The sequence below is a fragment of the Eumetopias jubatus genome, unplaced genomic scaffold (assembly GCF_037043125.1).
Source record: "Eumetopias jubatus isolate StellerSeaLion01/CBP00866 unplaced genomic scaffold, mEumJub1_p1.0 scaffold_17, whole genome shotgun sequence".
In the NCBI taxonomy this organism is placed as follows: domain Eukaryota; kingdom Metazoa; phylum Chordata; class Mammalia; order Carnivora; family Otariidae; genus Eumetopias; species Eumetopias jubatus.
The window spans coordinates 744,348-771,565 of NW_028274823.1; the positions used below are offsets into that span (position 1 = coordinate 744,348).

Genomic DNA, 27,218 nt, shown 5'->3' on the forward strand with positions numbered 1-27,218 from the left:
TGTTGTGAGGCTGTTGGGTATGGGAAGGTGAGCCCAGTCCAGGGCTGGGGTGTGTGAGGTTTTCCTGCCTCAGTGGCTGGGACCTCTCTACGCACAAGCCAGTATGGATCCAGGAGGCCAGTGGAGACCATGTGAGCTGAGGTGGAGACACATGTGTGTGCACTGGGCTCTTCAGGATAGACATTTGTTTTAAAGTAATTAGAGTTTTGGGATGTCTGGGTGGTGCAGTCGGTCAAGCATCCGACTCCTGATTTCGGCTCAGGTCACGATCCCAGGGTCATGAGATCGAGCCCCGCGTCAGGCTCCCTGCTCAGCTTGGAGCAGGCATCACGTCCAGCGTGAAGCCCAATGCGGAGACTGAACTGACGACCTTGAGACCAAGACCTGAGCTCAGATCAAGAGTCAGATGCTCAACCAACTGTGCCACTAAGGTGCCCCAGTTCCTGACCTTTAAAATCATCAGCAGAAGAAGACGCTTGCAGCCCCTGAGCACGATGGCTGGGGAACAGAGCCGCAGAGGTAACCCTGCTGGCCTGGGGCTGCCGGGCCTCCCCCTGGGAAGACTGCTCCCTGCACGCAGCATCGTTTGGCAAGAACATTAACCCCGAAGCAGGGGTGTGCCTCCTTCAGTGAATGCGTGGGGTGCTACATGCCGGTGAGGCCAGGAGAGACCTGGGTGTGTGGAGGTGCTCTCTGGGATGCCCCACCTCCAGGGAGGCTGCAGGAGAGGCTCTGGCCTGGGGCCACACCTGGGGCCGCAGCTGTACTCACAGCTTCTTTCAGAAACAGGCAGCTTGCTTAAAACTTGTCAATTACTGAGTAGGAGTGAAGGCTGAGACTCCCTTCCTTGCGGTAAACCACCAGCACTGCGTGTGAGACCACAGACAGGACTGTGTGTGCGTGTGCAGGGCCCCTTCCTGGCCACGTGGGATGGAAACTGCAATCACCCACCTGCTCTCCTGCTGTGCTAGCCGGCTCCCCAGCTCTGTCGGGAGTCCCCTCATCAGCACTGGAAGTCCCAGGCTCTGGGCCTGCATCTCTGGGGTCCTCGGAGAGAGATGGGGCGCTTTCCTCCACAGGGCTCCAGCCCAGTGCCCCAGATACTCTGTCCCCGCTTCGGCTGGTGTCTCCAGGTCCTCCCTGCTGGAGCTCGGGCTCCCGCTCTGGCCACAGTCTGGACTTGGGCTGTGACTTGTAGCTGGAAAGGCCATTTTTCCCATCTAGAAAGGCCTTCCTGGGGTCTGGAGGGAAGACTTCAGATTTGGGTGGCTGGTTTTTGGTGGGGGTCAGCGTCAGGCAGAGGGTGCCGGCCTCAGCGCCATCGGGCAGGAGCCTGGGGAACGTCTGCACCTTCCTCAGGCGGCTCCTCTCCAGGTCACCCAGGGGGCGCTGGGTGTCCAGGATGAGGCTGGCCAGCCGCTCTCCATTTCTCACAGGGGCTGACAGCAGGGGCTTGGAGGACAGGGTAGCAGGCTGCTCCGGGCTGCCATGGGCTTCACGGGCAGGGTGCTGGGGCAGGCCCTCTGGGTCCGCGGCGTGGCCCCCGGGCTGTTTCCTGGGCCCTGTGCTTCCTGCAGTAGGTCTCCCGCTCCAGCCGCTCTCGGTGACATCTGGGCAAAAGCAAGGTGATTGCTGCAGGGGCAGTGGCCAGGGAACTGAGCCCGGGGTGGGCATCCCTAGCAACCCCACCCGTCACCAGAGGGGATGCGGGCACCTCTCCTGCACTCCTCGGTCCCCTTCTCCTCCCCCCGGTGTCGGCCCAGAACCATCTTCATCTGCCTCCTTTATCGCATAACCTGGCTGATTCTAACTATTGAGGCTCCAAAGGCTCCTGGGCCCCCTCCACAGCCTGCACGGGCCCCCTCGGAGTCTTCCTAAGGTCATCCAAGCAGCTTGTCCAAAGAGCCTTTGCTTTCTAGTACAAGTACACAGATGATGTCCCCGAAGGAAGACACTGAGTCTGGCTGTCCCTCCCGCCACGTCCTGGCGCACAATCTCGCACACAGGTGTCTGTGGTCTCCGTGGAGGCCCCTCCTTGTGGCCTGCAGCCCCTCCTGCGGTGATCGCTCTCTGCTGCACGGCGGGAGCCGAGCCTCAGGCCTGTGGTCCCCAGGGTGGTGTGCCGGCGGGCCCTGCTGCCATAAGAGGCTCATGCGGGCCGCCCCTGAGGGCCCTCCGGGCTCCTTGCTGCAGGCACAGTGCAGAGCAGATGCTGACATTTGCTCAAAATGTGACCTGAGGCCACGCCAGAGTCCCACGCGAGCCGGGAAAATCCCAGATGCTTCAGCAACAGCTTCTCCGGCAGAGAAAGAATGGGCCTGCCAGACACCACGTGGTGTCAGCAAACAGAAATGAACTGCACAGTGTCCCCATGTCCATGCACCGACCTGCTCACAGACCCGGACAGAGACCAGAGGTCTAAGACTTCTCACTTCCCAACACCCCGCAGTGGCCCAGGTGTCTGCAAAGTGTGTGCAAGGTGACTGAGAGTGAGGGTGAATGTGTCAGTCTGTGCATGGCTGCAAAATGGGTTTGTATGTGCAGGACAGTGCTATGTTTGTGCACAAGTGTGCATGCATGTGATGAGTGTGCATGTGTACAAGTAGGTGTGTATGACCTTGCATTTTCATGTATGCTTCTGTGACTATGAGCAAGTTAGTATAAACACATGCGTGCCTGTAGGGGCACACGTGATCTGTTTGCACACGTGTGCATGTGAGTGTGGGTGTTTACACAGTGAGTACAATGGCGTGAACATGTGTGTGTCTGATCTGTGCTAAAATTTGTGTACATTCACATGCACACGTGAGTGGGTACGTGCATACATGTGTATATGTGTGTGTGACTATCTGTGTGTGCATGCATGTGTGCAAGCACACATGTGTGCACGTGCTTACCTTGAAATGCTCCAAAGGACTCAATGGAGAGCACCCTCCTCCCGATGGCCGAGAGGCTCCGGCACAGACGGCAGGAGGACGTGAAGAGCATCTTCTCTTCACACAATGCTATGATGCTCTGTAGACACACGTGTGAGCAGCTCAGATGGGAAAGCTCACCACGGAGGAAGCCCTGCCCTCTGAGAGCCCACCCCCCTCCATGTCTATTTTCTGGCATAAAAAAGCAATGTATCCTGCAATTACAGAAAACCAGGCGATTCTGTTCAGTCCATGAGAATTATAAGCCAAACCTCTTCATCATAACAATGTATAATGAAAGGTCAAGTTCTTATTTAAGCAAAATGCAATGCCACCAAATCCCAGGTGAAGAAGAGCCCATGGGACCGAGGGGAGAGCTGTTGGGCAGGAGGGTCCTGTGCGCGTGTGCGTGTGTGTGTGTGCGTGTGTGTGTGCGCGCGCGCGCGCGCCCGGGGCACTGGGGCTGTGGGGAGGGTCTCAGGTCTTCGCCTTGGGGGTGACTTTGTACCTCGAGGTCAGGCCGGTCCCTAGGGTCTTCTGCCTGCATCTGGCTCAGCAGCGCCTCCAGGTCTTGGCTCAGCCTGGGCTCCGGCTCGGGCTCAGTCACGTACTCAAGGGCTGCCTTTAGCGTGGCCCCCAGAGAGTAGATGTGAGCCTGTGGCACCCAAAAGACTGTCAGTGCCCTGGAGCACGGCTTCTCCCCACACGGTCTCTGCTCCTCTGGCCAGGAACACGTGTTTTTGGGGACCCCTGCTCTTGACAGTCTGTGCTGGGGCAGCCAAGGCAGTGCCTCCCCCAGCACAGTGACTGTGCTGACACTAAGGCAGGGGCCCCATGCTTGTGGGTGGGAGGTCTGCACTGGCCTTTCTGCACTGACCAGTGCCCTCCCCGCTGGCTTCCGGCTCACCCCAGCCCTGACCCAGGGTGTGCAGATGCTAGGATCCCCACCTGTGATGGCGGCCGTGTCTCTGAAGGGCAGTCTTCTCTTTTTAAGTCTGCATTTCTCTAATTATGAATGAGACTGAGCATCTGTTCATTGCTATTCACGGTTCTAACTTTTCCTCTTTATGCCCATTCATGGGCTTTGCAACATCACCACGCTCTTTCCTGTTTGGGGTGCACCCCTGGCATACTGAGGATCTGACTGCCGGTCTGTGTGCCACACATATGTTCTTTCCATTTGTCACTTAGCTTTTGACGTAGTTCATGCATCTTTTGACATTCAAAAATTCTCATGTTTACTTTGTGAAATCAGACATTTTTTTCTTTAGCTCCTTTTAGGAGGAACTCCCCTACCCCAAGATGATAAAAACAGCTTGCTTTTGTTTCCTCCAATATTTTTATAATTTTTACACAGCCAGCTCTAATCCATTTGAAATTTGTCAGCATGCTGGCAATCTGTAGGGATCTGGGTTTGTTTCCCTCGTAGTGGAGAGCAACCCCCAGCAGCATTTAGAAAAGGTTCCACTCTCTGCTGCTGCCCATCCTGCTGGCTCCCCTGGGACCCTGGGTTCCAGCTGGCCTCGCCTCCTCTAATGCTGGCCCATGTGTCTGTCCTGTCCAGACTGTGCTATTTTAATTATAGTAGCGTCAGAGTGTATTTTCATATCCCAAGGACAAGTTGTCCCTTTTTTTCCCTCAAAAGTTGGATCATTTTCACATTTATCAGGTTTTAAAAAACAAATATAAGTTCTCTCATTCCCATTCACAAAACAAACCAAAAATGGTTGCAATTTTATTGTAATTGCATTGACACTGCAGAATTTGGGAAGGATCAACTTCTTACAAAATAAAATACTTAGGAAGTCACCAAGATGGGCCAACAGGATGCCCCCGGAACCTGACCCTCAACAGCAATTCAACCTCCACCCACAGCCAAGAGCACCTCCGTGGGGGCTGTGGGAGCCAGTGCCTCATGTCAAGGGACCTGGTGGGAGTCTCGCCCACCTGTGTGTCAGGTAACAGGCAGACAGACTTCTGTCCTGGCTGTGGACCCTACTGCTGGACTAGCCATGAAAAAAGGACTCAAATTAATAGACTCAGACGTGAAAGAGGAGACATTACAAGTAACACCACAGAAATACACAGGATCTTAAGAGACTAATAAGGATAATTGCACACCAACAAATTGGATAACCTAGAAAAAAATGGGTAAATTCCTAGAAACATACAACCTATCAAGACTGAATCATGAAGAAGTAGAAAATCTGAACAGACCATGAATAGTAAGGAGATTGAATCAGTAATCAAAGACCTCGCAACAAAGAAAAGCCGAGGACCAGATGGTTTCTCTAGTGAATTCTACCAAACATTTAAAGAATTTATACTAATCCTTCTTAAATCTTTCCAGAAAATTGAAGAGGAGGGAACATTTGCGAACTCATTTAGTGAGCCTAGCATTACCCTGATACCAAAGTTAGGTAAGGAACCAAAAGAAAACTATAGAGCAATATCCCTGACGATCACAGATGTAAAAGTTCTCAATAAAACATTAGCAAACTGAATTTAACATCACATCAAAAGGATCATACACCATGGTCAAGTGGGATTTATCCCTGGGATGCAAGGGTGATCCAACAACAGCAAATCAGTCAACGTGATGACTACATTAGTAGAATGAAGGACAAAAATCATATAATCATCTCAAGAGATGCAGAAAAAGCTTTGGACAAAATTCAACATCTTTCATGATAAAAACTCTCAAGAGATTGGGTATAGAAGGAATACATCTCAACATAACAAAGGCCACATATGACAAGCCTCCAGCCAACATAACACTCATTGGTGACCAGGTGAGAACTTTTCCTCTAAGATCAGAACGAGACAGGGGTGCCCACTGTCCCCTCTCCTATCCAACACAGCACTGAAAGTCCCAGCCAGAGCAATCAAGCAAGAAAAAGAAATAAAATACATCCACATCAGAAGGGAAGAAGTAAAATTGTCTCTATCTGCAGAAAATATGGTCTTACATATAGAAAATCCTAATGACTCTACCAAAACTCTGTTAGAACCAATCAGTAAATTCAGTAAAGTTGCAGGACATAAGGGCAATATGAAGAAGTCAGCTATCTCTCTGTACCCTAACAATGAAATATAGGAAAAATAAGTAAAGAAAACAATCCCATTTACAATAGTATCAAAAACAAAAAATATAATTAGGAATAAATGTAACCAAGGAAGTGAAGTTTTGTACATTGAAAAGTTTAAGACTCTGGTGAAAGAAATTAAGGAAGACACAAATACATGGGAAGATACCCTGTGCTCATGGACTGGAAGAATTAGTGTTGTAGACATTTTTCCAAAGAAGACATCCAAATGGCCAACAGACACATGAAAAAGTGCTCAACATCGCTCGGCATCAGGGACATCCAAATCGAAACCTCAATGAGATACCACCTCACACCTGTCAGAATGGCTAAAATTAACAAGTCAGGAAACGACAGATGTTGGCGGGGATGCGGAGAAAGGGGAGCCCTCCTACACTGTCGGTGGGAATGCAAGCTGGTGCAACCCCTCTGGAAAACAGTATGGAGGTTCCTCACACAGTTGAAAATAGAGCTACCATACGATCCAGCAATTGCACTACTGGGTATTTACCCCAAAGATACAAATGTAGGGACCCGAAGGGGTACGTGCACCCTGATGTTTATAGCAGCAATGTCCACAATAGCCAAACTGTGGAAAGAGCCAAGATGTCCATCGACAGATGAATGGATCAAGAAGATGTGGTATATATACACAATGGAATATTATGCAGCCATCAAAAGGAATGAGATCTTGCCATTTGCAACGACGTGAATGGAACTGGAGGGTGTTATGCTGAGTGAAATAAGTCAATCAGAGAAAGACATGTATCATATGACCTCACTGATATGAGGAATTCTTCATCTCAGGAAACAAGCTGAGGGTTGCTGGAGTGGTGGGGGTGGGAGGGATGGGGTGGCTGCGTGATAGACATTGGGGAGGGTATGTGCTATGGTGAGTGCTGTGAATTGTGCAAGACTGTTGAATCACAGATCTGTACTTCTGAAACAAATCATGCAATATATGTTAAAAAAAAAAAAGAAGATAGCAGGAGGGGAAGAATGAAGGGGAGTAAGTCAGAGGGGGAGACGAACCATGAGAGACGATGGACTCTGAAAAACAAACTGAGGGTTCTAGAGGGGAGGAGGGTGGGGGGATGGGTTAGCCTGGTGATGGGTATTAAAGAGGGCACGTTCTGCGTGGAGCACTGGGGGTTATGCACAAAGAATGAATCATGGAACACTACACCAAAAACTAATGATGTAATGTATGGTGATTAACATAACAATAAAAAATTATTAAAAAAAAAGAATTAGTGTTGTTACAATGTCCATACCACCCAAAGTCACCTCTAGATTGAATGCAATCCCTATCAAAATTCCTGTGGCATTTTTCACAGGAATAGAGAGAACAATCCTAAAATTCATATGGAACCACAAAAGACCCCTAAATAGCCAAAGCAATCCTGAGAAAGAAGAACAAAGCTGGAGGCACCACACATCCTGATTTCAAACTATTTCAAAGCTATAATAATGTGAAGAGATGGTACTAGAATAAAAACAGACACATAGACCAACGGAACAGAATTGAGAGCCCAGAAATAAACTAATGTCTATACAATCAACCAATATTTGACAAAGGAGCCAGTGATACTCAATGAGGAAAGGACAGTCTCTTCAATAAATGGTGTTGGGAAAACTGGAAAAGAATGAAATTGGACTATCTTACACCACTTACAAAAATTAACTCAAAATGGACAAAAGACTTAACATAAGACCCCAAACCATAACTCTCCTAGAAGAAAACATAGGAAAAAGCTCTAAGACATTAGCAGTGATATTTTGGATGTGACACCAAAAGCACAAGCAACAAAAGAAAAAACAAGTAAGTGGGAATGACATCAACTGCCAAACTCTGCACAGCAGAGGAGACAGTCAACACAATGAAAAGGCAACTTATAGAACGGGAGAAAATATTTGTAAACCATCTGTCTCAAAGGGAGTTAATATCCAAAATATATAAGGAACTCCTACAACTCAAGAGCAAAGAAACGATCTGATTAAAAAATGCACAGAGGAACTGAACAGACATTTTCCCAAAGAAGACATCCAGATGGCCAACCAGACACAGGAAAAGATGCTCAGCATCACTCATCATCAAGGAAATACAAATCAAAACCACAATGAGATGTCACCTCACACCTGTCAGTGGCTGTTATCAAAAAGACAAGAGATAATAAGTGAGAATATGAGATAATGGTGAGGATGTGGAGCAACGGGAACCCTCCTCCACTGTCGGTGGGAATGCAACCTGGTGCAGCCACTCTGGAAAACAGCACGGAGGATCTTAAAAATAAAAAATAGAATTACCATATTATCCAGGAATTCCACTTCTGGGTACATATCCAAAGGAAATAAAATCAGGATCTCAAAGAGATATGTGCGCTCCCGTGTTCACTGCAGCATTATTTACGAAAGCCAAGATGTGGAAGCAGCCTAAGTGTCTGTCTTTGGATGATGCCGTAAAGAAATGCGGTCTAGAGATACCATGGAGTACGATTCAGCCACAAGAAAGGAGGGCCCTTGAGGGCATTATGCTGCGTGAAACAAGTCTGACAGAGAAAGACAAATACCGTATGATACTACTTCTGCATGGAATCTAAAAAAGCTGAATGCTCGGAGACTGTGGAGTGGAGGTTGCCAAGGGCTGGGGGTGGAGGAGACAGGGAGATGCTGGAGGAAGGACCCAGGGCTGCAGTCATGAAATGAGTGAGCTTCTGGCATCTAATGTGTGACTCAGTGACACGGTTAGCGACGATGTATTACATACTTCGAGGTTGTTAAGAGAGGAGATCCTAAGTGTTCTCACAACCAAAAGAAATAGCGATTGCCCGATGGAGGTGTTAACTGACACTACTAGAAGTGGGAATCATCCTGCAAAACACAAACGTATCCAATCATTAGTTTGTGCACAAACTCACACCATGTGATAGGTCAGTTACGTCTCTGAAGAGGTGGGGTGACGCTCAGGTGCAGGGACGGGTCTGTCTCCTCATCTTCTTGCATCTTGTTTTCTCATCTTTAGAAAAGTGGTTCACTTTACATTTCTAGCCCTCCTGCTATATTTACTCCAGACTTTCCATAGTTATTGCTATTATAAATGAAACATTTTCCATTTCATCTCTAACAAGTAATTACCAACACAAAAAGAAGCTACTTTTTTGGGGGATATATCTTGTTTTCAGCTGGCCTCTGAAGTCTCTCTCTTAGATTTCAGGCCCACAAGCTTGTCATCCACAGACAAGGCAATCCTGCCACCCGACCTCACACACCACTCAGTGTTGGTGGGCCACATACATGGTTGAGCCGCACTGGTGACCCCTGAACCCATCCACTCTCTCCATGCCCAAAGCTGGGTCCCTGGGACACTACCCCACCTCTCACAGAAGACACTGGAACCCCCAGCCCTGGTCTCCATGTGGAGGGCAGCCTGCCCTCCCTTCTCACACTGACCATGCCAATCACACCCCAGGTCCCCTGCCTGGGTCCCCACACAGCCAATATCCACGGCTTCCTGAAGAGGCCAAACTTAAGTCAAGCTGCTGCATGGACTCAGGGCAGATGCCTTGTTTTAGGGATCCTGCTGGCTGCTGATGCTTGGGGTGGAAGGAAAGGCAAACCTTATGAGCCACCACCTGTAGGGCTCCAGTTAGGACTATGAGCTGCGAGTCTGCAGTGAGCACCGCCCTATCCCCCAATCACAGTCCTGGGAATAAAAACTGGGCTCTATACCGGCAAGGTCAGGGTATCTGCTTCTGCCCTCTACCACCTTTTATTTCCCTCCAGGAACAATGGCACCCATCTACCCAATCACCGGACTATCTAGTCATCCATCTATCTACCCACTCACACATCCATGGACCCACCCACCCACCCACACATCCATCCATCTATCCATGCATCCATCCAAGCAACTACCCACCCACCCACCCACACATCCTTCCATCCATCCATCCATCCATCTACCCACACATCCATCATTCCATCTTTTAGTTTGACAGTAACTCAACAAATATACTTCTCATTGGTTGTTGGATGATATCGTTCATGGTGTGCTAGCCATGATGTATCAGCACCTTTGCCACTCAAGGCCTTTGCACATTCCCTTGGGATGTCTTGGGAAGTCCTGCCTGGTCTTGATTTGGTGAACCCTACTCACACTTTAGGTTCTAACCTGAACATCACTTTCTCAGAATGGCCTCCAGGGAATTTTGAGCTGAATGAGGACCCTGTCATCTCCTTGAAAGGCCCCATTCTCCTCTCTCAGGACCCCGTCCACTGCCCACATCCCAAGTCTGTCCCCTGTGAAGACCATGATCCCCATGAGGCAGGAGCCCATCTGCTCTGTTTACTGTGAGGCCTGACACACATGTCTGTGGACAAGTGACAATGGACAGTAATGGTGGGTGGTGGGTGTCGAGGTCATCCTGGCTGGGCTCCACTGGAGCCTGAACATGCTCATGGTGACCAGGTTCAGAGAAGAGTCCTGTGAGGGTCTGGGGTTTGCTTGGGGCAGGGCTTGAATGCTGGCCATGGTCATAGTTTTAGCTTTTGGAAACTAGCCCATCTCTGGGGTTTCCTGGGCAAGGGTTGGGATGTGCAGGGGATGGTCCCAGGAGGGCCAGCTTCCATGCATCTGGGGATTTGGGGAGCTGAGACATCATCCCAACAGTGGGTGGGGTGGTGGGGCAGGGTCACAAGGGGGAATTCTGTGTGAGGACTAGAGGGCTCAGGAAAACTGCTCCCTATCTCTGCCCCCTCTGTAGGGGGGACAGTGGGCAAGGGTGTGGGCTCAGTCTCGACATGGCCAACAAGCACGACCCAACATGCTGCACCCTTGCCACTGTCCAGAGACCCAGAGGTTGGGGCCGGAGGTGGCCTGGTCGACAGCAGCAGGGGCTGACCCTGCTGGGAGTGGCACCAAGAAGGCGCATTTGCCACTGTGGTCCTCATGGGCAAGGGGTTGTGGCTCCAGGTTGCAGGCAGGAAAGGGCACCTGAGGAGACATAAGTCCACGTGACATGTGCAACTATTCCTGTAGTCTCCACTATGCAGCACTTCGGGGGGTCCTCACAGCCCCTGGACCAGACACTGGAATGAAGCTCATCCAAGAGCAGAACAGAGACCCTGGAATCACAGGCCCGATGGGGGTGCATGCAAACACTGGGCCCAAGGCGGCAGTGCACACCGGCAGGCCCTTCTCGTGCGTCAGGTAAGAAGGACTTGCTTGCTCTGTGGGTGGAAAACCAGAGAAAATCACCTATCACCCACTGGGAATTAAGGCAACTCAGAAAACAAGACTTTATCGTAGGACAATTCCAGAGATGTGAAGAATTAAAGACTTGGGAGCCCCCATCTGCTGCTGTGGACGGGCTGGAGTGTGGACCCCGTCATGGCCCTGCCTGGCCCCGTGCCCTGCAGGGTGCTGACATGCTCTGCTTCCTGATCTGGATGCTGGATTAGGGGTGCTCAGTCTGTGAAAGCTTGTCTAGCTGCATGCTTGTGACATGTGTGTGTCTTGGTATGTGTATCAGATCTCATTAAAAAGTCAGGAAAAACTCAACCCATTCTTGTTGCTAAACAACTCAGGCTAAGAAGAAACCCCAGTGGGAATAAAAGAAATACTTAGAGGAAGAGGGAACTACAAATTGCTACGTGGCGAAACTCACAGGGCGCAGCAAAACCCGTGTTTCGAGGGAAATTCATGGCCTTGGATATAAATGTTCACGTTACAAAGGAAGAAAGAATGAAGACAGGGAAGCTGAGGCTCCGATTCACAGTAGAACAGTAGAGAAGGAACGCTTGCCACACTCAAAACAAGGAAAAGAAAATGAAAAGTACCAGCAGAATCAGTGGGAAAAGAAAACAAAGACACATCAGGAAAGATCATGTGGTACGAAGTGGGGTCTTTGAAAAAACTAACCAAATAAATACCCACTGGTGAGACTGACAAGTGAAGGAAAGAGAATTTAAGTCCTCTGATGTCCCACAGACAGTGCCGTGACCAACAAGGGACACCGCAACCAACTGCCAACAACTGAAAAAAAAAGTAAAAATGGATAAACTTCAGAAATACATAGTTTACCAGAGAGCTTTCAATGAGAAATACAAAACAGATTAATCCTGTAACTATTAAAACTTGAGCAGCAAAGAAAAGATTTCCCTCCAAGGAGACAGGTGTTCTGATGAGTAAGTGTGACCGGACCTTGGGCATGGAGCACCCCGTTGTTACATAAACTCTCACGGGCAGAGGAAGGGGCGCCCGCACAGCCTGGGATGGTCCTGCCCCTGACATGGTCAGAAACAGCACAAAACGCCAAGGTAGTCATCTGTAGATCGAACGTGACAGTGTATTAAAAAGATAAGACACCTGGCCACTTTAGGTTTTCTAAGCAAGAAGGACTGAATTAACATTAGAAAATAAGTACGTAAATCTTAAACATCTTAATGGTCATTTCAAAGGATGCAGAAGCACTTTCATAAAACCCAAGGTACGTTCACGGTAGAGCACGATGACTGGCTCAGAGGGCCTTGTGTAGCAAATACCGTCCTAGCTGAGGGCGAGGAGAGAAACATTGCTTTCAGAGCCCATGTCCCCAAGCAGGAGGTGCGTTGGCCACACCTCGCGGCTGGTGACGTGAGCGGCTTTGTGACACACAGCAAGAGAAGGAATGGAAATGTGACGCAAAACCTTCGCCCGGGCTGGTGATCTGGTCAGTTAGATAGAAAAACTAAATAACCTGTAAGTTATGGGAAATAACAAAAGAATTCAGCACTATGGCTGGACAGAAGATTAAGATATTAAAGTGAATTGTGTTCTGTAGACCAGCAACAAACAAGCAGAAAAATGCAATCACAAAGATGACCTCCAAGTTAGAATGTAAGCAGAAAATACCAAATTCCTGAGAATCAACTAATAAAGGGTATCCCTCCTACAGTAAACAGTACTCAATGTTACTGAGGTGTTGACTAAGTGAGGAGGTAAAAGGGTTTATGCAGAAGACCCTATATTATAAAGATTGCCTCCTCCTCAAAGGGATCGATGGATTCAGTGCCATTCTAGTCAAAATGCCAACAGCTTTTCATGGAGCTGGATAACTCATTCTAACGCTTATGTGTAAGAACCGAGGGCCAAGAAGGGTGAGAACACTTCTGAGGAAGGACAGGAGCGGGCGTCCTCCCCGAGAGGACAGGGCCGCCCTGCTGTTGGGCCTGCTGTGTGTGCGCCTGGGGCCAGCATCCGTGGGAACGGGTATCCACGCGGAAAGGGAGGAAACCCGGTCCTTACCTCACACTACCGAGGAAAGTCATCTTTAAGCAGTTTGAATGTGAAGAACAAAATTTTTAAATTCCTAGTAGAAGATATCAGCAAACCTCCATTAGACTTTGGAGTTGGGAAGGTCTCTTAAGGCACAAAAAATACTAAGAAAACATGAATAAACTTGACTCCGTTGAACTGGAGAGACCTCCTCCCTCGTAGGAGGCCCTTGAGTGGCCCTCCTGACCCTCAGCACGCCAGAGCAACGCTCTCATTCCAGCCGAGTGGACCCCGGACCTTCCAGAGGCTCTGCCCCAGGGACACCCCAACGGGGACCTCACCAAGGGCGGAGCTGCCTTGAAAACCAGCTGGCTTCCATGGAGCCCCACATTAAAGGGCGGACAGATACTTGAAACAGCCCTACTCTTTTCACTGTGTTTTTGGGGAAAATACTGTTATTTTTCATAAAAATATGTTGTGTGTGTTAACATGCAACAGCTTATTATTGCTTTTAAATGAACTCAAAGGTAAGCATTTCGCAGGTGTCTCAGTTTAATCTATAACACACTGGTAGGCGTAACCTGCACCACGGACAGCTCTCTGACTACTCATTTTCAGGAGAGTGAAGGGTCCTGAGAACCGCTCGCTGTCTTACGGACAGCGTGAAGACACATGGCAGAGGAGACATTGCCATCCTGACAAAATGAGTGGAAATATATGAAGAAAAGCATAACAACTGCATGGAAAACGGGCCTTCTCAGCCACGTGGAGCTGGGGGTCTGTGGCACCTGCTGGCAGGACCGCGCTCTGGTGCAGCCACCGTTGGAGACCGTGGAACACCGCCTGTCCCGCTGTGTGGCTGTCCCATGGCCGGGTCCACACCCGGGAGGAGCTCCTGCCCAGATCCACCAAGGGTGTGCAGGGTGGCACCAATGCTCCCATGAGCCTTGGGCTACACGTGACCTCCTACTGGGTTCAGGCGCATCGTCCAGAAACACGTAAGAGAAAGTTCCAGAAGATAACGTGTAGGGACACTCTTCTTCAGATGTGAAAACCAACACACACCAAACAACACTGCTTTTAGGAACAGCCCGGTGGCACGGAGGCGGGCGGCACTGGGAGGATGTTCGTTATTCCAGGGCTTTAGTTTCACGTCAGTTCTGGTGCTAAACATGCAGGTAAACTAAGGAAGTCTGTGCACGGACCAGGGCTGGGAGCTGCCCCAAGCCAAAGACCACCCGGGCTCTGGTTCTGGCCCCCGAACTCTAGGGAATCAGAGAGACCCGATCCACCAGTGACCCAGGGCCCTGTGGTCCTGCCTGCCACCGGAGCGTGGACGAGGGCCTCTCAGGGCAAGGGGCTGCATGCTAGTTTAAGGTAAAGTAAAATAGAGCAGAGGGGGAGCCAATCCCCAAACTCTTATTTTGGGGTTAAAATTTAACCTAATGTCACTAAGCTAATAGGTTTTCCCTGAAATTTTTGAATCTGTAATTACTCGTTAACGATCGATTTTTCTCCGCCCATCTCAGATTGCAGGCTCCACGGAGGTGGGAGCTGTGAACGGCGATCCGGGGGAGCCCAGCGCGGCGCTCAGGGGAGAGGCGGGCCGGGCGGGGTCCTCCAGCCCATTCTTGGTGCCCCCCAGCCACGCTCCCTGGCATGCACACAGGGGTGCCCGGGGGCTGGTGACCTGAGCCCAGAGCAAGGTAGCGTGGCTGCCTTGGGCTATCGCCCACAGGCCACGTGTCTCTGCCGGGTGCTGCCACCCCGCCGCCCCGCTCTTGCCCTCGGAGACGCTGCGCTTCCCCACCAGCCACCACCAGCAACTTCAGGCCCCTCTAACATGTAAAATACAGTGACGTTCACACTCGGGAAGCATACTCGACAACTATAACGACAAGCACGCGTCCACACACCAAGCGGCCACTGGAGCTGACGGTGCCGCCGGGGACCCTGAGTCTGACAAAGGTGGGGGTGCCCCAAAGGCAGGCCCCCGAGCCCAGCCTGTGCCCTGCACGTGGGTGCCCCCGCCTGCTGCCACCCACCTCGAAGGTGTTCCCGGTCACATCGAACTCGGGGGGCACAAAGGCGCCCTCGGGGTCATCTGGGGAAGGAAAAGAGAAGGCCTCTGATCACACGTGCACGAGGCCCAAAGGTGAGGAGGAAGCCCGCCGGCCAGGCGGGCAGGAGCCGTGGCCTCCCGCTCCCCAGGGGCCCCTTCCCGCCCCCACCCCCTTCCTTCCCGGCGTCCCCGGGGGACCGGGTCGGAGGAAACAGTGCTTGAACAGGAAGACCTCGTTCTTCACGGGAAGCCCGGGGGAGCCGTCCAAGGAGGAAGGAGAAGGGTTTTCCCGGCCTCCCAGAGAAGGGGACTGAAGGCACAGGTTGGGGAAAGTCGGGCCGTCTCTGGCCCTCCCTGGAGCAGGGGAGGGGCTGCGGGAACCCTGGAGGCTGGGCAGGCAGCGGAGGCCTCCTGCGCGGGCCACCACGCCCTCGGCCTCACGGCCCACAACCATTCACTGCGGGCCGGCGGCTCCAGGGCTGGCGGGCCCCACGCGGGCCCCCTGCAGGAGCCGTGACACAGCCTGCGGGAGCCTCCCACCTCCTTCTCCCTCAGCAGTTCTTGGGGCTGGAGATCCCACCAGGGCAGCCGCTGCGATCGGGCGGCCTGGGGCGGGACCCTGTGTCCACCTTCGACCCAAAGGCACCTTTTGCCACCCCTGCCGCCGCCCCAGGCTCACCGCTGAGCTGCTCCATGAAGCACACGTTCCCGCTGGTGTTGAACGCCAGAGTGTCCGGCGTGATGCACAGGGTCTGGAAGATGGCCGCGTGGGCGATGCTCCTCATGGACAGGCTGCACTCCAGGCACACGGCCCACGCCTCCTGCTCGCTGAGGCCACTGTCCCGCAGCGACAGGATGTCGGCCAGGGACACGTTCTCCTGCCAAGACAGGCCACAGCTGAAGCAGGTGTGGGGACAGACCCGGGCCACAGCAGGCCTTCCTCCCCGGGAAAGGCCTGGCGCCATGGCGTCGAAACTGACTCAAGGGAAGCAGACAACGCGCGGCGGTGTTTCACTTTACGTCAGAAACGGGGTTGTGGGCAAGGCTTTAAAAAAACCACCCAGCAAGTCACCCGCCCCACAGTCCCCTGGATGCCAGAAGCCACAGAGCATTTGGCAGAATGACCAGCGTGCTATTAGGAGCAGGTGTTGGCCCCGGGGGGCCGGGACCTGGTTCTTTGTCCCAGAAATCACGGCCTCCCACAGCCCCCGGGTCCAGCCGGGTTCCCCGCACCCCAACCCCCCCGGCTCACACACGTGGCTCGGTGGGCATGCTGACGGCCTTCACTTTTTTAGGTCATACACAGATGAGCAAGGTGTAGGCACTGGTGGAGATGAGTCAGTATGTACAGAAGCACCGTGGTGCCCGCAACAGAGCAAATGTGGTGTGAGCGTACCACGGGACCACGTGACACACGGTAACGCCGGACATGATGGCAGAGCCGCGGCCCAGACCTGAGCTCCGGGCAGTGCACACAGAGGACCCAAAGTCACTGTGGTCCCTCCTGCACAGCCAGATCCCAGACCTCCCCGTGCTGGGCTCCCCCTTGGGATCTGACCAAGCTCTGTGGTGACCGTGTCACCAACACGCACACATGCACCTGACACCCACACCCTGGTGCATCATCGTGCGTGCACACACCTCCCCTGTGCATGCACACATCCTGGCACACACGTGTACTCACACACATGACTCTCACACGGTCACGGAGGCCTGAACTCACACATGTCCACACTCCACACACACTGGTACAACGGGTTCATGCACCCTCCGTGGTCGAGCCACACAACCCACACACATGCACACACACACTCACTACCCACACTTTCACTTAAATGCACAGTTGTGCAATCCCACACTCACACACACCCCCATACTGACTCATACACACTCCCACGTGTATTCACACATATACGCCCATACGCTCATGCACACATGTGCCTGAGTTTGTGCACACACACATTCTCACACATCAGACACCTTGGATCTCCAGCCCCTAAGCTGGCCTGCTGTTCGACGCCCTAGTCACCTCTCTGTGCCCATGTGTCCGTGCTCCACAGGCCCGCACGGGGGGAGCCGGAGCCTGGAGGGAGCACGCAGGTGGGGTCAGGAGAGGGGTTGGGGAGCAGGGGGAGCAGGGGAGATGGTGCAGAAGACTGAGCTCCCTCCTGTCTCCAGCCTCAGCCGCCCCACCCCTCCCAGCACACAGGACTGTTCTCCGAGTGCGGCCAAGTTGTCTGGTCATGAAAAGTCTCCTAGCTCCTGCCCTCGAATTTACCCCACCTGCATTGCAAGGGTTACCCACAACTGCAGGCAAAGGGGACAAGGAGCGGAAGGAAGGAAGGAAAGAGAGAGAGAGAGAGAGAAAATAAATCAGGGAGTGGCTCCCGTGGGCATCTTCCTAAGCCTCTGGGCTCAGCAGGGTGGAGTATTGGGAGGGGGACCCCGGGACTGGACCTGCACATCACCCCCAGGCCCTTCTAGCTCTTTCTGTGGGGTAGATGGATGAGGGAAGCACAGCCCTTTGGAAGCTGTTTCAGGAAGAAGGGGCCATGGGGTTCATGCAGATGCAAGAGCAGAGGGCTGCCAACCAGCTTCCAGAAATATGTGCACCCCTGTGGGGAAGGTAGGTGGTCTGGGAGTTTTAAAAGGAGAATGAGAGTGTAAAGCGGATTAGACTGGGGTGTGGAGGGGGCTAGCAAACCCGGAAATCTCAATGTCCCCATCTCCCTGCCGTGTTCCCGAGGGTCACCGATAAAAGGTCTTTCTGATTTGGCTCAATCTAGGGGCTGCTGTGCACCACCCTGGGACTCCCCAGGACGTGCCTGTGGGGCCCATTAAAGGGGCGTGTCTTGGCAGTGCGTGCATGCACACACACGTGCACACACGCGCACACAGGCACATGGTAATAAACAACCCAGAGACCCTGTGGCTTTGTGCTATTTAGGAAAAGAAAGCTAGCCCACACTGTGAGTCTGAGCCAGCTTCCACTGCAGGGGCCTTGTTGACGCCCTGCTGGTGGCCGCCTCCCCCGGCCGCATGCGCCCGCTCACGCAGCTGTGGCCCCAGGTCCTGGAGGTTGTCTGTGGTTATGATCAGCCGTCCACCTGTGAACTCTCTGTCCATGACCTGGGTCTGGCACCTGCTGCCCCTCTGTGGGAGTTCCCCAAGAGAAGGGAGCCCAGGCCAGGGGTGCCCACAGGGCATCTCACAGGGCATGGCTTCCTGTTCAAGGCCCCTCCCCACCGCCCTGTCCAGTGGAAGATGCCCTGTGTGGGGGAGCCCCAGTGCCTATTCATGGTGGGAGCATCTAAATGGGGGGGACTGTCTGCATGACTTCATAGAGCGAATCTGTGGGTCCTGAGTCATTGCTTCCGGCGCATGGCTGCAGCCCCAGTTCACGGACAAGACGCTCTCAGCCCCTCTGAAACCCAGCTGTTCTGCCGGGAAGGCAGGATTCAGCTGGCATGGTTCCAGGACAGAGCTGAGGTTTGCTGCTGGCTCTCCTGGCACACCAAGGTTGGGGGGAGTCTCACCAAGTGCTGGGGGACCCTGAACCATGGACCCCATGGTCACCTGTCCTCTGCGACCTGATACCCACCCTTCCAGTTCACCCTGGCTGGAGGAATGACCCTCCCTTGCCTGAAGCCGTGGCCCAAGGAGGGCGGACGGGACGAGACTTGGCTAGTGGACCAGCAGGAACAAGGATGAGAGACTGGGAAGCCTGTACCTGCTGCTCAGACTTCCTCAGTCCATCTCCACCAGAATCCCAGGGGACACCCCGACAGACTGGAGCCATGAGGGCATATCCAGAATCCCAGGGACACCCCCACCCCCCTGGGCCACCCCAACAGACGGGAGCCACGTGGGCATCCTGCATGTTGGTGCTCATCTCCAGGATGCCGGGGCTCTGAGCCTTGCTGCCAGGTCGGCCCTGCATGGCCCGGGGACACCACAGGGTCTGCGCAGGATGGACAAGAGCATCACAGGCTGAGGCAGACATTTCAGAAGGAGGTAACATGCTATGAATAGTAAAGCCGGCCCCAGCGCCCACTGACGCCTGTCTGTAGCCCCACCTCTGGGTCACCCACACGCCCAGCACCCGTGAGGGCCCATTGGCAGGCCGGAGGCATCATGACTTCCCACACGGCAGCTGTCCCTGCCACTGCCAATGCGGCCTGACCTTGTCACTGCTGGGCAGCCCCTGGTGGTTCTACCTCCCGAGTACCGACCTAGCCTTCTGTGCGGGGCCCTGGGGCCCCACCGCTCTCCGTTCCCCGGAAAGGCGCTGCCTGGGTGGGATGTGGGGTACGCCTGAGGGTGAGGGTCACCTAAGTCATGGTCCTTGCAGGACAGGAAGGAGCTGTCCTTCCATAGGGATCCTGCAGGCGCAAGCTCTACCCTGCGTGGGCTGGGAGGAAGGGCACCCCTCAGAGCGGGCGGCTCCCCAGGGCAGCCCCTCATCAGCCAGTCTCTGGGTCTCAGAGGGCAGGGCTGGCTTCCCACCGGAGGACCCTCGTCCAGTTATGGCAAAAGGTGCCCATCCAGGAGATTCTGTGCCTTGAAGACACCCCGCTGCCCTCCTTCAGAGACAGTGTGTGAGCCAGGGTTACACGGGGACCCACGGGGACCCATGGATCGCTCTTGCAGATTTCAAATGTACTCTTAGATATTAATGTTTTCAACCTTGGAGCATTCTAACAGGAACTGCCAACCTGAAACCCAGATTACTGCTGAGAACAGTTGTCGACAATCTCCAGGCCCGCCGGCAGGTTCCTCCAACCTGCCAGACCCCCAGGCCCGGGAGGCTCTGCAGAGTACCCTGTTGGGGGTCTTCCCCCCGGCCCTAAAGTGCCCCCCTCCAACTCATAACTATCGCCCACCACGAAGCTCTCCTTGGCTTCCCAGTTGTCTGCGGTTCAGTGCTGTTTGGGTAGCAGCCTCACATGGACCCAGCAGGGCTCAGTGGGAGTATCTGCTTCCTCACAGGGCACCCCTGAGCCGTGGGCTACTCTCGGCGGCAACACGGACCCCACCCACCTCACAAATCCCTGGGTCCAGCCCAGCACCCAGTCCACAAATGCCGGGGAGGTGCTCTCTGAATGTGAAAGGGATGAGAAGCCTCCTTAAAACTCAGGAGAGTCTAGGGACCAGGAGACACACTGCCCCCAGGCCCAAACCGGTTGCACCGTCTTCATCTCCAAGCCTGCCCCTGTCCTTGGGTGGCACCACTGGCCTCCGGAAGGCCCGGCATCCAGCCCTCCTGCAGCCACTGCTATTCCTGATCCCTCATCCATGTCCTTTGCTGGTACCAGGGCAGCCTCATCACCTGCAGGAAGCCAGAGACTGGGCTGGGTGACAACCTCCAGGACCTGGGGCCCACTCACCACCTGCCCCGGGGGGTTTCCGGCTAAGAGACTTCTCGGGGCACGCACCCAGGGTGAAGCTGCTGGGACACAGGGAGCGGCCATCTTCCATGTCACTATCAGATGCCAAGCTGCTTTCCAGAGAGGTTGTTCCATGCACACTCACTCCGGCAAGGGGGTGTCCGGTGCCACGCCAGGCCCTGCCGACTCGGCCACTGCCCAGTTTTTATTCTTGCCAACTGGCACTTGTGGAGAGGCCCTCACGGTGGGTGTCTTCTGCATTCCTTGATGATAATGACGTTGAGCATTTTTCATGTTTATTGGCCACCTGGATTTTCTCCAGGGTTACAACCAGAGAAATATTCCAAGGGGCTCCTGGGCAGGGCGGATAGGGTCCTGTGCCTTGACCTTGCTGTACAGGCTGTTGTTATGATCAGCTGTCAAACTGTGAACTCCGCTGTCCATGTCCTGGGTCTGGCACCCGCTGTCCCTCGGCGGGAGCTGCCCTGTGTCTTCTCCGGCCTGGCTCTCTCCAGGGGTTGCATCAGCATGGCCCACCCTGGCTGATGATGCAGCCTGGCTCCCCCCTCATCTAACACAGGATGGCTTTTCAGAGGCAACCTGACTCTATAATGCTGTAGCAGACACAGTCACGTGTCTCTGATGGAGATTTAAAACCTTCAACGCCAACTGAGTGTGTGCAGAAAGCATAAAGTCTGGACCAGGGGTGTTTGCAGGTCCAGGACATCGGTCTGGCTCCAAGGCTCAAGCCTGGACAGGCTTCCTGTTTTATGGGAGCATATACCCAAAGACAGTGTCTCTGTCTCCCAGAAAAGGTGGAGAAGTACGAAGGGCCCATCTGCGCTTTCCCAGTGGACACTACTAATGCAGTGGCATCCCACTTCCCCTGGAGGCCTTGGTCATGGGACGATGGAAACCCCCAGCCCTGTGCACTGTGCACAGCTGGGGGGTTGCTCCGACCCAGAGGGGCATGGGGGAACCCCACCCAGAGAAGGCGCCAGTGCACACAGGAGTGTAGACCATGGGCAGGGATCCAGCTTTGGGTCTGAGTCCCGGCCCTGCTGTTCTGTTTATTTGGCACCAGCCACTGACTCTGCACGGGGCACAAAGGAGGCCCTCAAAGTGTGGGGTGGCTGACACAAGGTTCTGTATGAAGAACCACGTTCTATGTCTGCTTTGGATGGTGATTTTGGAGGTGAGTCTTCTAACGGATACGCTGAAATGTGTCCTCTGGGGGCATACTCTGATGGATGTGAGCTGGGTGTGCTCTTTCATTTTCCATCAAAGCCATGGAGATGCCCAAAGCCTTATTCATTCTCTTGCTTCTCCTCTCTGCAGCCTTGCCTCTCACCAAATCGAGGCCACCATGGCGGTGGTGGGGCGGGGGCGGGGGGAGGCAACACCAGTCCTCAGGTACAGCCTCAGTGGCTCTTGGCTGGCCAGCCCCTGGCTTCCTATGGCAGACTCTGCTGCCCAAGATGGTACTTCCACAGCATGAACTCTGTCCTTATAGCCAGCTCTCCCCCAAAACCGGGGGGGGGCAGAGGTGGAAGACCCTGGCGACTGCAGCTGTGGCCCCTATGAACCCCCTGACATACTCCAGGGGGATGGTGGCCGTGCCTAACTCTTGGCCACCAGCCTTGCCCAGGTGGGTATCGGAGGGTCTTCATCAGCACCATGTTGGTTACAGCCCATCCCATGAATGGCTGCATGATGCCAGCATTCCTCAGCTGTGAGCACAGAAGCCCGGAGACTGGGGCATTTGCCTGCTGGAGGCTTGGAAGGTTCTTCATCCACCCAGACCCCATAGCTTTGGGTTTTCCTGGGAGTGGCTGCATCCTCTGGGGGTCACCTATCACCATGGAGGGACCTGACTTGTTCATTTGACCCCAAGCCACAGCCTGTGGGGTGTGCTAGGGAAGCCAGAGTTACAGGCAAATTGGTTCTGTGGGCACCTGTCCACTGAATGACCAGAAGCTCCATGTGATGGAGACTGCTGGTCCCTCTGAGCCTTGGGTAGGGGATGCCTCAGGACTCAGGATCCTGAGTGGAGGCCCCTGTTGTCCTCTGCGTGCAGGAAGCAGCCCTCTGTTCGGGGGGGCTTCCCAGACCTCCACCCCAGCCCCTGAACGTGCTGGCCAGATTGGGCTCTGCTGGCTGGCGCCTCCGGCTGACCTCCTCGGGTACTGGCAAGGAGGAAAACAGCGACCCGCCTCCTTCCCCTCCTCCCGCTCACGAGGCCCCAAACCACACTCATCCACGCAACATTTATAGTCAGGAGCCCCCCAGCCCCCCACGCCGCAGGGCACCAACCTCTTCAGTGACCACCCATCCACTGCTGTCCCATGTGGCATTCTAGGGGGCCTGTCCTCTCTGAGCGAAGATGCTGAAGGACGGTGGGGGGTTGCTGAGAGCGGCTGCCAAGACCTGGGCCAGGGGCAGGACGCCTGGGGCGGGGGCATCTTCCCCTGGACGCTCCCTATAAGGTGGGGGAAGGCAGGACCCCCCGCGGGCGCCGGGGCTCACCTCATCCTCCGGCAGAGTGGGGAGCGGCTGGAAGTCGTAGCCCGCCAGGTCCTTGTCGTCCTCCTCGTACGAATCCGCGGTGGCCGTGTCCACGGCCTGCATCCTGCGGGCGCGCCGGCGGCCTCGCGCTCCGGCCGGCGCCCCTGCCCGCCGCGCCCGCCGGGCCTCGGCCTTCCCGCGGGCCCTGCGCTCGGCTCCGCGCGCCGCTCGGGCTCCGGCTCGGGCTCGGGCTCGGCTCCGGCTCGGGCTCCCGCTCCGCGCGCCGCTCAGGCTCGGGCTCCGGTTTGGGCTCCGGCTCCGGCTACGCGCGCCCGGCCGCCATGGCAACGCGCCCGCCCCCCCGCGGCCCCGCCCTCGGCGTGCCGCCCGCGCGCCTGCCGCAGTGTCACCCGAGCGGGGGACCCGGTGCCTGGGAGGACCGGGGGTCCTGGCACTCGCAAGGCCCTGCTCACTTTGGCGGGCGCTGGGGCACGACTTGGGGCTGCGCGCTCTTGGGGCCTCTGTCCCTCGGGGACGTTGGCTGCCTTCTGCAGGCCGCTCGGCCTGTGCGCGGCGGGCACCGTTTGAGGCGGGGCCCCTTGTGTGGCCGGTGTCCTGAGCGACGCCCCCGCAGGCTGCTGACTGGTGTGCTGCCACCTGGGCCCCCGGAGATCTAGGGCCGTGGTCCACTGCTAGGAGGGCTCTGGGTGCGTCGTGGACTCTCCGCGGGGGCCCTCGGGTCCCTCCCCCGCCGCCCAGGGGCGGGGCTGCCGCAGTCTTCGTTGGGGGCGGCGGCTGCAGAGGCTCAGAGGCTCGCGGTTGGGGGTGGGGGAGCGGAGAGGGGAGAGAGGGGGCAGGAGACCGGGCAGGGCCCGTCTGAGCAGCTGGGGTCTGGTCTGCCTCCTCCCCTGAGCGAGGGTCTCATGGATGCCGTGCTGGGAGCCACAATTACGGTTTCATTCCGACCTTGCCAGCCAGCCTTGGGGCAGAGGAGCCCCAAAGACCAGACAACCCCTCCCCACAATTCAGCGGTCCTGCTGTCTCCTGATTAACCCCTTCGTTCCCCCATTTATGGTCCAGGGGCTGGACTTGCTCCAGCACCTGGGTGACCTTGCCCCAAGCTGGGGCCCATGGTTGTCTGGACATCCCAGATACTCTCCCAAACCTGGCAAACGGCCAGATAGCACCCCTACCAGCCTTTCCACAGGAGATGGGCATGGTCCTTTCCCTGCTCCCAGCAGAGCTCTGGGTCAGAGCCCCATAGTCAGTAGCAGATGCTATTGGCCAGGCTATCAGCTTCCACATGTAGCCAGCCCTATCCTCACAGCCTTGCTTGGCCAGGTACACAGCAGGTGCTCCATAAATGCTCCTTGTGTGAATGAGCCAGGGCTTGTGGCAAGGCATGCAAAGTCCAAGCGTCCACTGGGACACTAATTCCCAATATCCTGTGCTTGGGTCAGGTCACTGTGACCCTGGGCCCCGGCACGTGACGCCCAAGCATGTGCGGGGCGTGGAAGTGGTGGGAGAAATAGTCCTCAAGCTGGTAGCTGGGTGGTCAGCCTCATCTTGTGCGAAACGCTGGCCCTTGAGGCCACCCGAGTCAACTAAGCCGAAATTGGGTGCGGTTTCTCCTCTTCTGGGGGTGCTGAGAAGCTCAGAGTAGCAGCCAGGGCTGGGTGGGTGGAGGTAGCTGGAGCCGAAGAAAAGCCACCTCACAGCTGTGGGGTGTGGGCCAGCTGTCTGTGAGCTGCCTCTGTGGGCACCACACAGGGCCTCAGAAGGATGCAGAGGGAGGCAGGTGGGCCCTGGGCTGCAGCACCCCCCTCAGACCCAGTCCACAGAGCTGGGCACCCCGGCTGCTGGGTCCGTCTGCTGCAGGGTTGGGGGGGGCGAGCTGGTGAGGCCTGGATGTGGCCAGCCCTTACTCACCACCCAGCCTAAGTGCCCTTCTGGGGGCACAAAGGCCGAGCTGCAGGGACCTCATGGAGGTGGGCTTTGTCACCTGGTTCTCTGGTCAGTGTGCACCTGGCCGAGGGCGCAGGGTTTAGGGTGGGCGCTTAGGCACTGAATGGGAGGGGCAAAGATAATCCCACTTCTGAGGAGCATTCGTATTTTAAGTGTTCTGGGTCTAATGACACATCATCTATTTGACGATGCATCCAATTTGGGTAAAATGCAGAACAGGCTGTTGATGTGGGCAGTTCCCATCTCCTGGGTCAGGCAGACTGTTGCTCCATGGAGAGGGACCAGGAACGTGGGCCAGTGCGGAAGGGCCAAGGGGGAGCCCATGGGGCCACCCCACAGGTCCTTCTTTTACCCCCCTGCTTTCGTTTGTAAGTTTGTGGTCCTTGGTCTTTCTTGTTCAGTGGCATGATGTCATCTCCACTGGAAGCTTTGTTAGTCTGAGTGTTTGCATACTTACTTGCTTTTGTGGCAAGCTTTGCTCCAAGAAAGGATTTGGTATTGGCCCTGTGTTCTGGTGCCTTGAACATAAGTAGAGGCTTCATTAATGTGGTTGGATGAGGCATGATGCTTAACATCAGAGCAAGTCTTGATTAGGCACTCCAGATCTTCCAGAGCTGATGAGCCCACATATGTGTGAGGACATCAAAGCAGCCCCTGGGTGTCCATTCAAAGTTAACTCCCAACCCAGTTTCAAACCGTGCCAAGAATCCTCATGAACAGACATTGGAATGGCCTCTTAGCGTTGGCCTGCATGCCTGCCCCTCCCACCAGACCAGTGTGTCCTGCACACGCCCAGCCAGCCCGCCTTCTTCCTGAGGACCCTCGGGTGACGTCGGAATCCTGCTCCACAGTGAGGCCATGACGTGGTGGTGCCCCAGTCTTCTTAGTGGTCCCTGACCCATCAGAGCACACTCTGCTCACCTGTCTGCCCCACCTCACTTCCCGGCAAGACCCTCCATTCTGTAGATCCTGGCCTGAGCTGCCCTCCCTGCCTCTGGCCCCTGCCCTCCACAGACCTTGCTCCTGATCAGTGCCAGGTCAGAACACCTCTGACGGATACTGTCTCCTGCAAAGTTCCATGCTTGTCTCTGGACCCTTGTCCTTCTCAGACACTGGCAGGACTTTGCTTCATTCTTCTGAGCCCCGCGTCTTCTGTGGGGGGGGCTCGCTCCTGTCTTAAGCCTGACCAGTCTGTGGCTGATGTGAATGGAGTGGGGGTCTTCAGAGTCTTGGCTCTCATTTTCCCTGAATGAATTTTGAAAAGTTGTCAAACTGCTTGCACATTTTGAAGTCAACATTTAAATTTTGTAAGAAATCACAAATGTAAATAATTGCAAGGAATGGAATTTCTGGTGTGGTAAATACTGATATTTTGAAGTAAAGCTGTTATTCTTGTCAACGTATCCAAGAAGCTAATTACCAAAATGTTGGGCTTTTTTTTTTTTTACATTTAAGTATGCCCTACACCCAGCGTGGGGCTCAAACTCACCATCCCAAGATCAAGAGTCGCGTGCTCCACAGACCTGAGCCAGCCAGGCGCCCCAATAACCAAAATGGTTTTGATGCCCATGGTCAGTCATTTAAAAAAAAATCACATAAACATGTTCTTTACCAGTCCAAAATCTTCATCAGAACATTTTCCCTTAAACTTATTATAGACATCAAATTTTGGCCAGAATTTTATCCTACTATGATATCTTTTCATGCTTGAAAGTTTCCATAGATGCCCCATCACACTTCTTTGCAACAAATACACATGTAGGTTTTAGGAAATCAAATATTCAATAAATAAGAAAATTTAAATTTTTTTTTGTTTGTTTGTTTGTTTCCAGGAACCATAAGACTTATTCTACAGTCTTGAAGTCTTTTGTTGAAGTAAACAACCGTATTTGTTCTGGGGAACACACACCCAAGGACCATGGATTACTAACGTGGCTTCTGTTGGGGGAGCCTGAGCCTTCCTAATACTCTGTGCTGTCACTCTGTGGCTGTCATCCTGTGGCTGTCCCCTTTTCCATAAAAACACAAGTCATATTGTGTTAT

The 27,218-nt window shown here is 54.3% G+C and overlaps 1 protein-coding gene across 2 annotated transcripts in view; it reads right to left on the bottom strand.

Moving 5' to 3' along the window:
• Positions 1 to 23,333, bottom strand: part of KNDC1 (kinase non-catalytic C-lobe domain containing 1) — a 61,821-nt gene extending 38,488 nt beyond the window's left edge. For both annotated transcript variants that reach the window (XM_088019855.1, XM_088019854.1), the window contains exons 1-6: positions 23,232 to 23,333; positions 15,998 to 16,196; positions 15,302 to 15,360; positions 3,424 to 3,570; positions 2,898 to 3,015; positions 952 to 1,610 (exon numbers count right to left, since the gene is read on the bottom strand). In XM_088019855.1, coding sequence (XP_087875981.1) covers positions 952 to 1,610; positions 2,898 to 3,015; positions 3,424 to 3,570; positions 15,302 to 15,360; positions 15,998 to 16,196; positions 23,232 to 23,333 — 1,284 coding nt within the window. The remainder of the gene's footprint in view (positions 1 to 951; positions 1,611 to 2,897; positions 3,016 to 3,423; positions 3,571 to 15,301; positions 15,361 to 15,997; positions 16,197 to 23,231) is intronic.
• Positions 23,334 to 27,218: the final 3,885 nt, after the last annotated feature.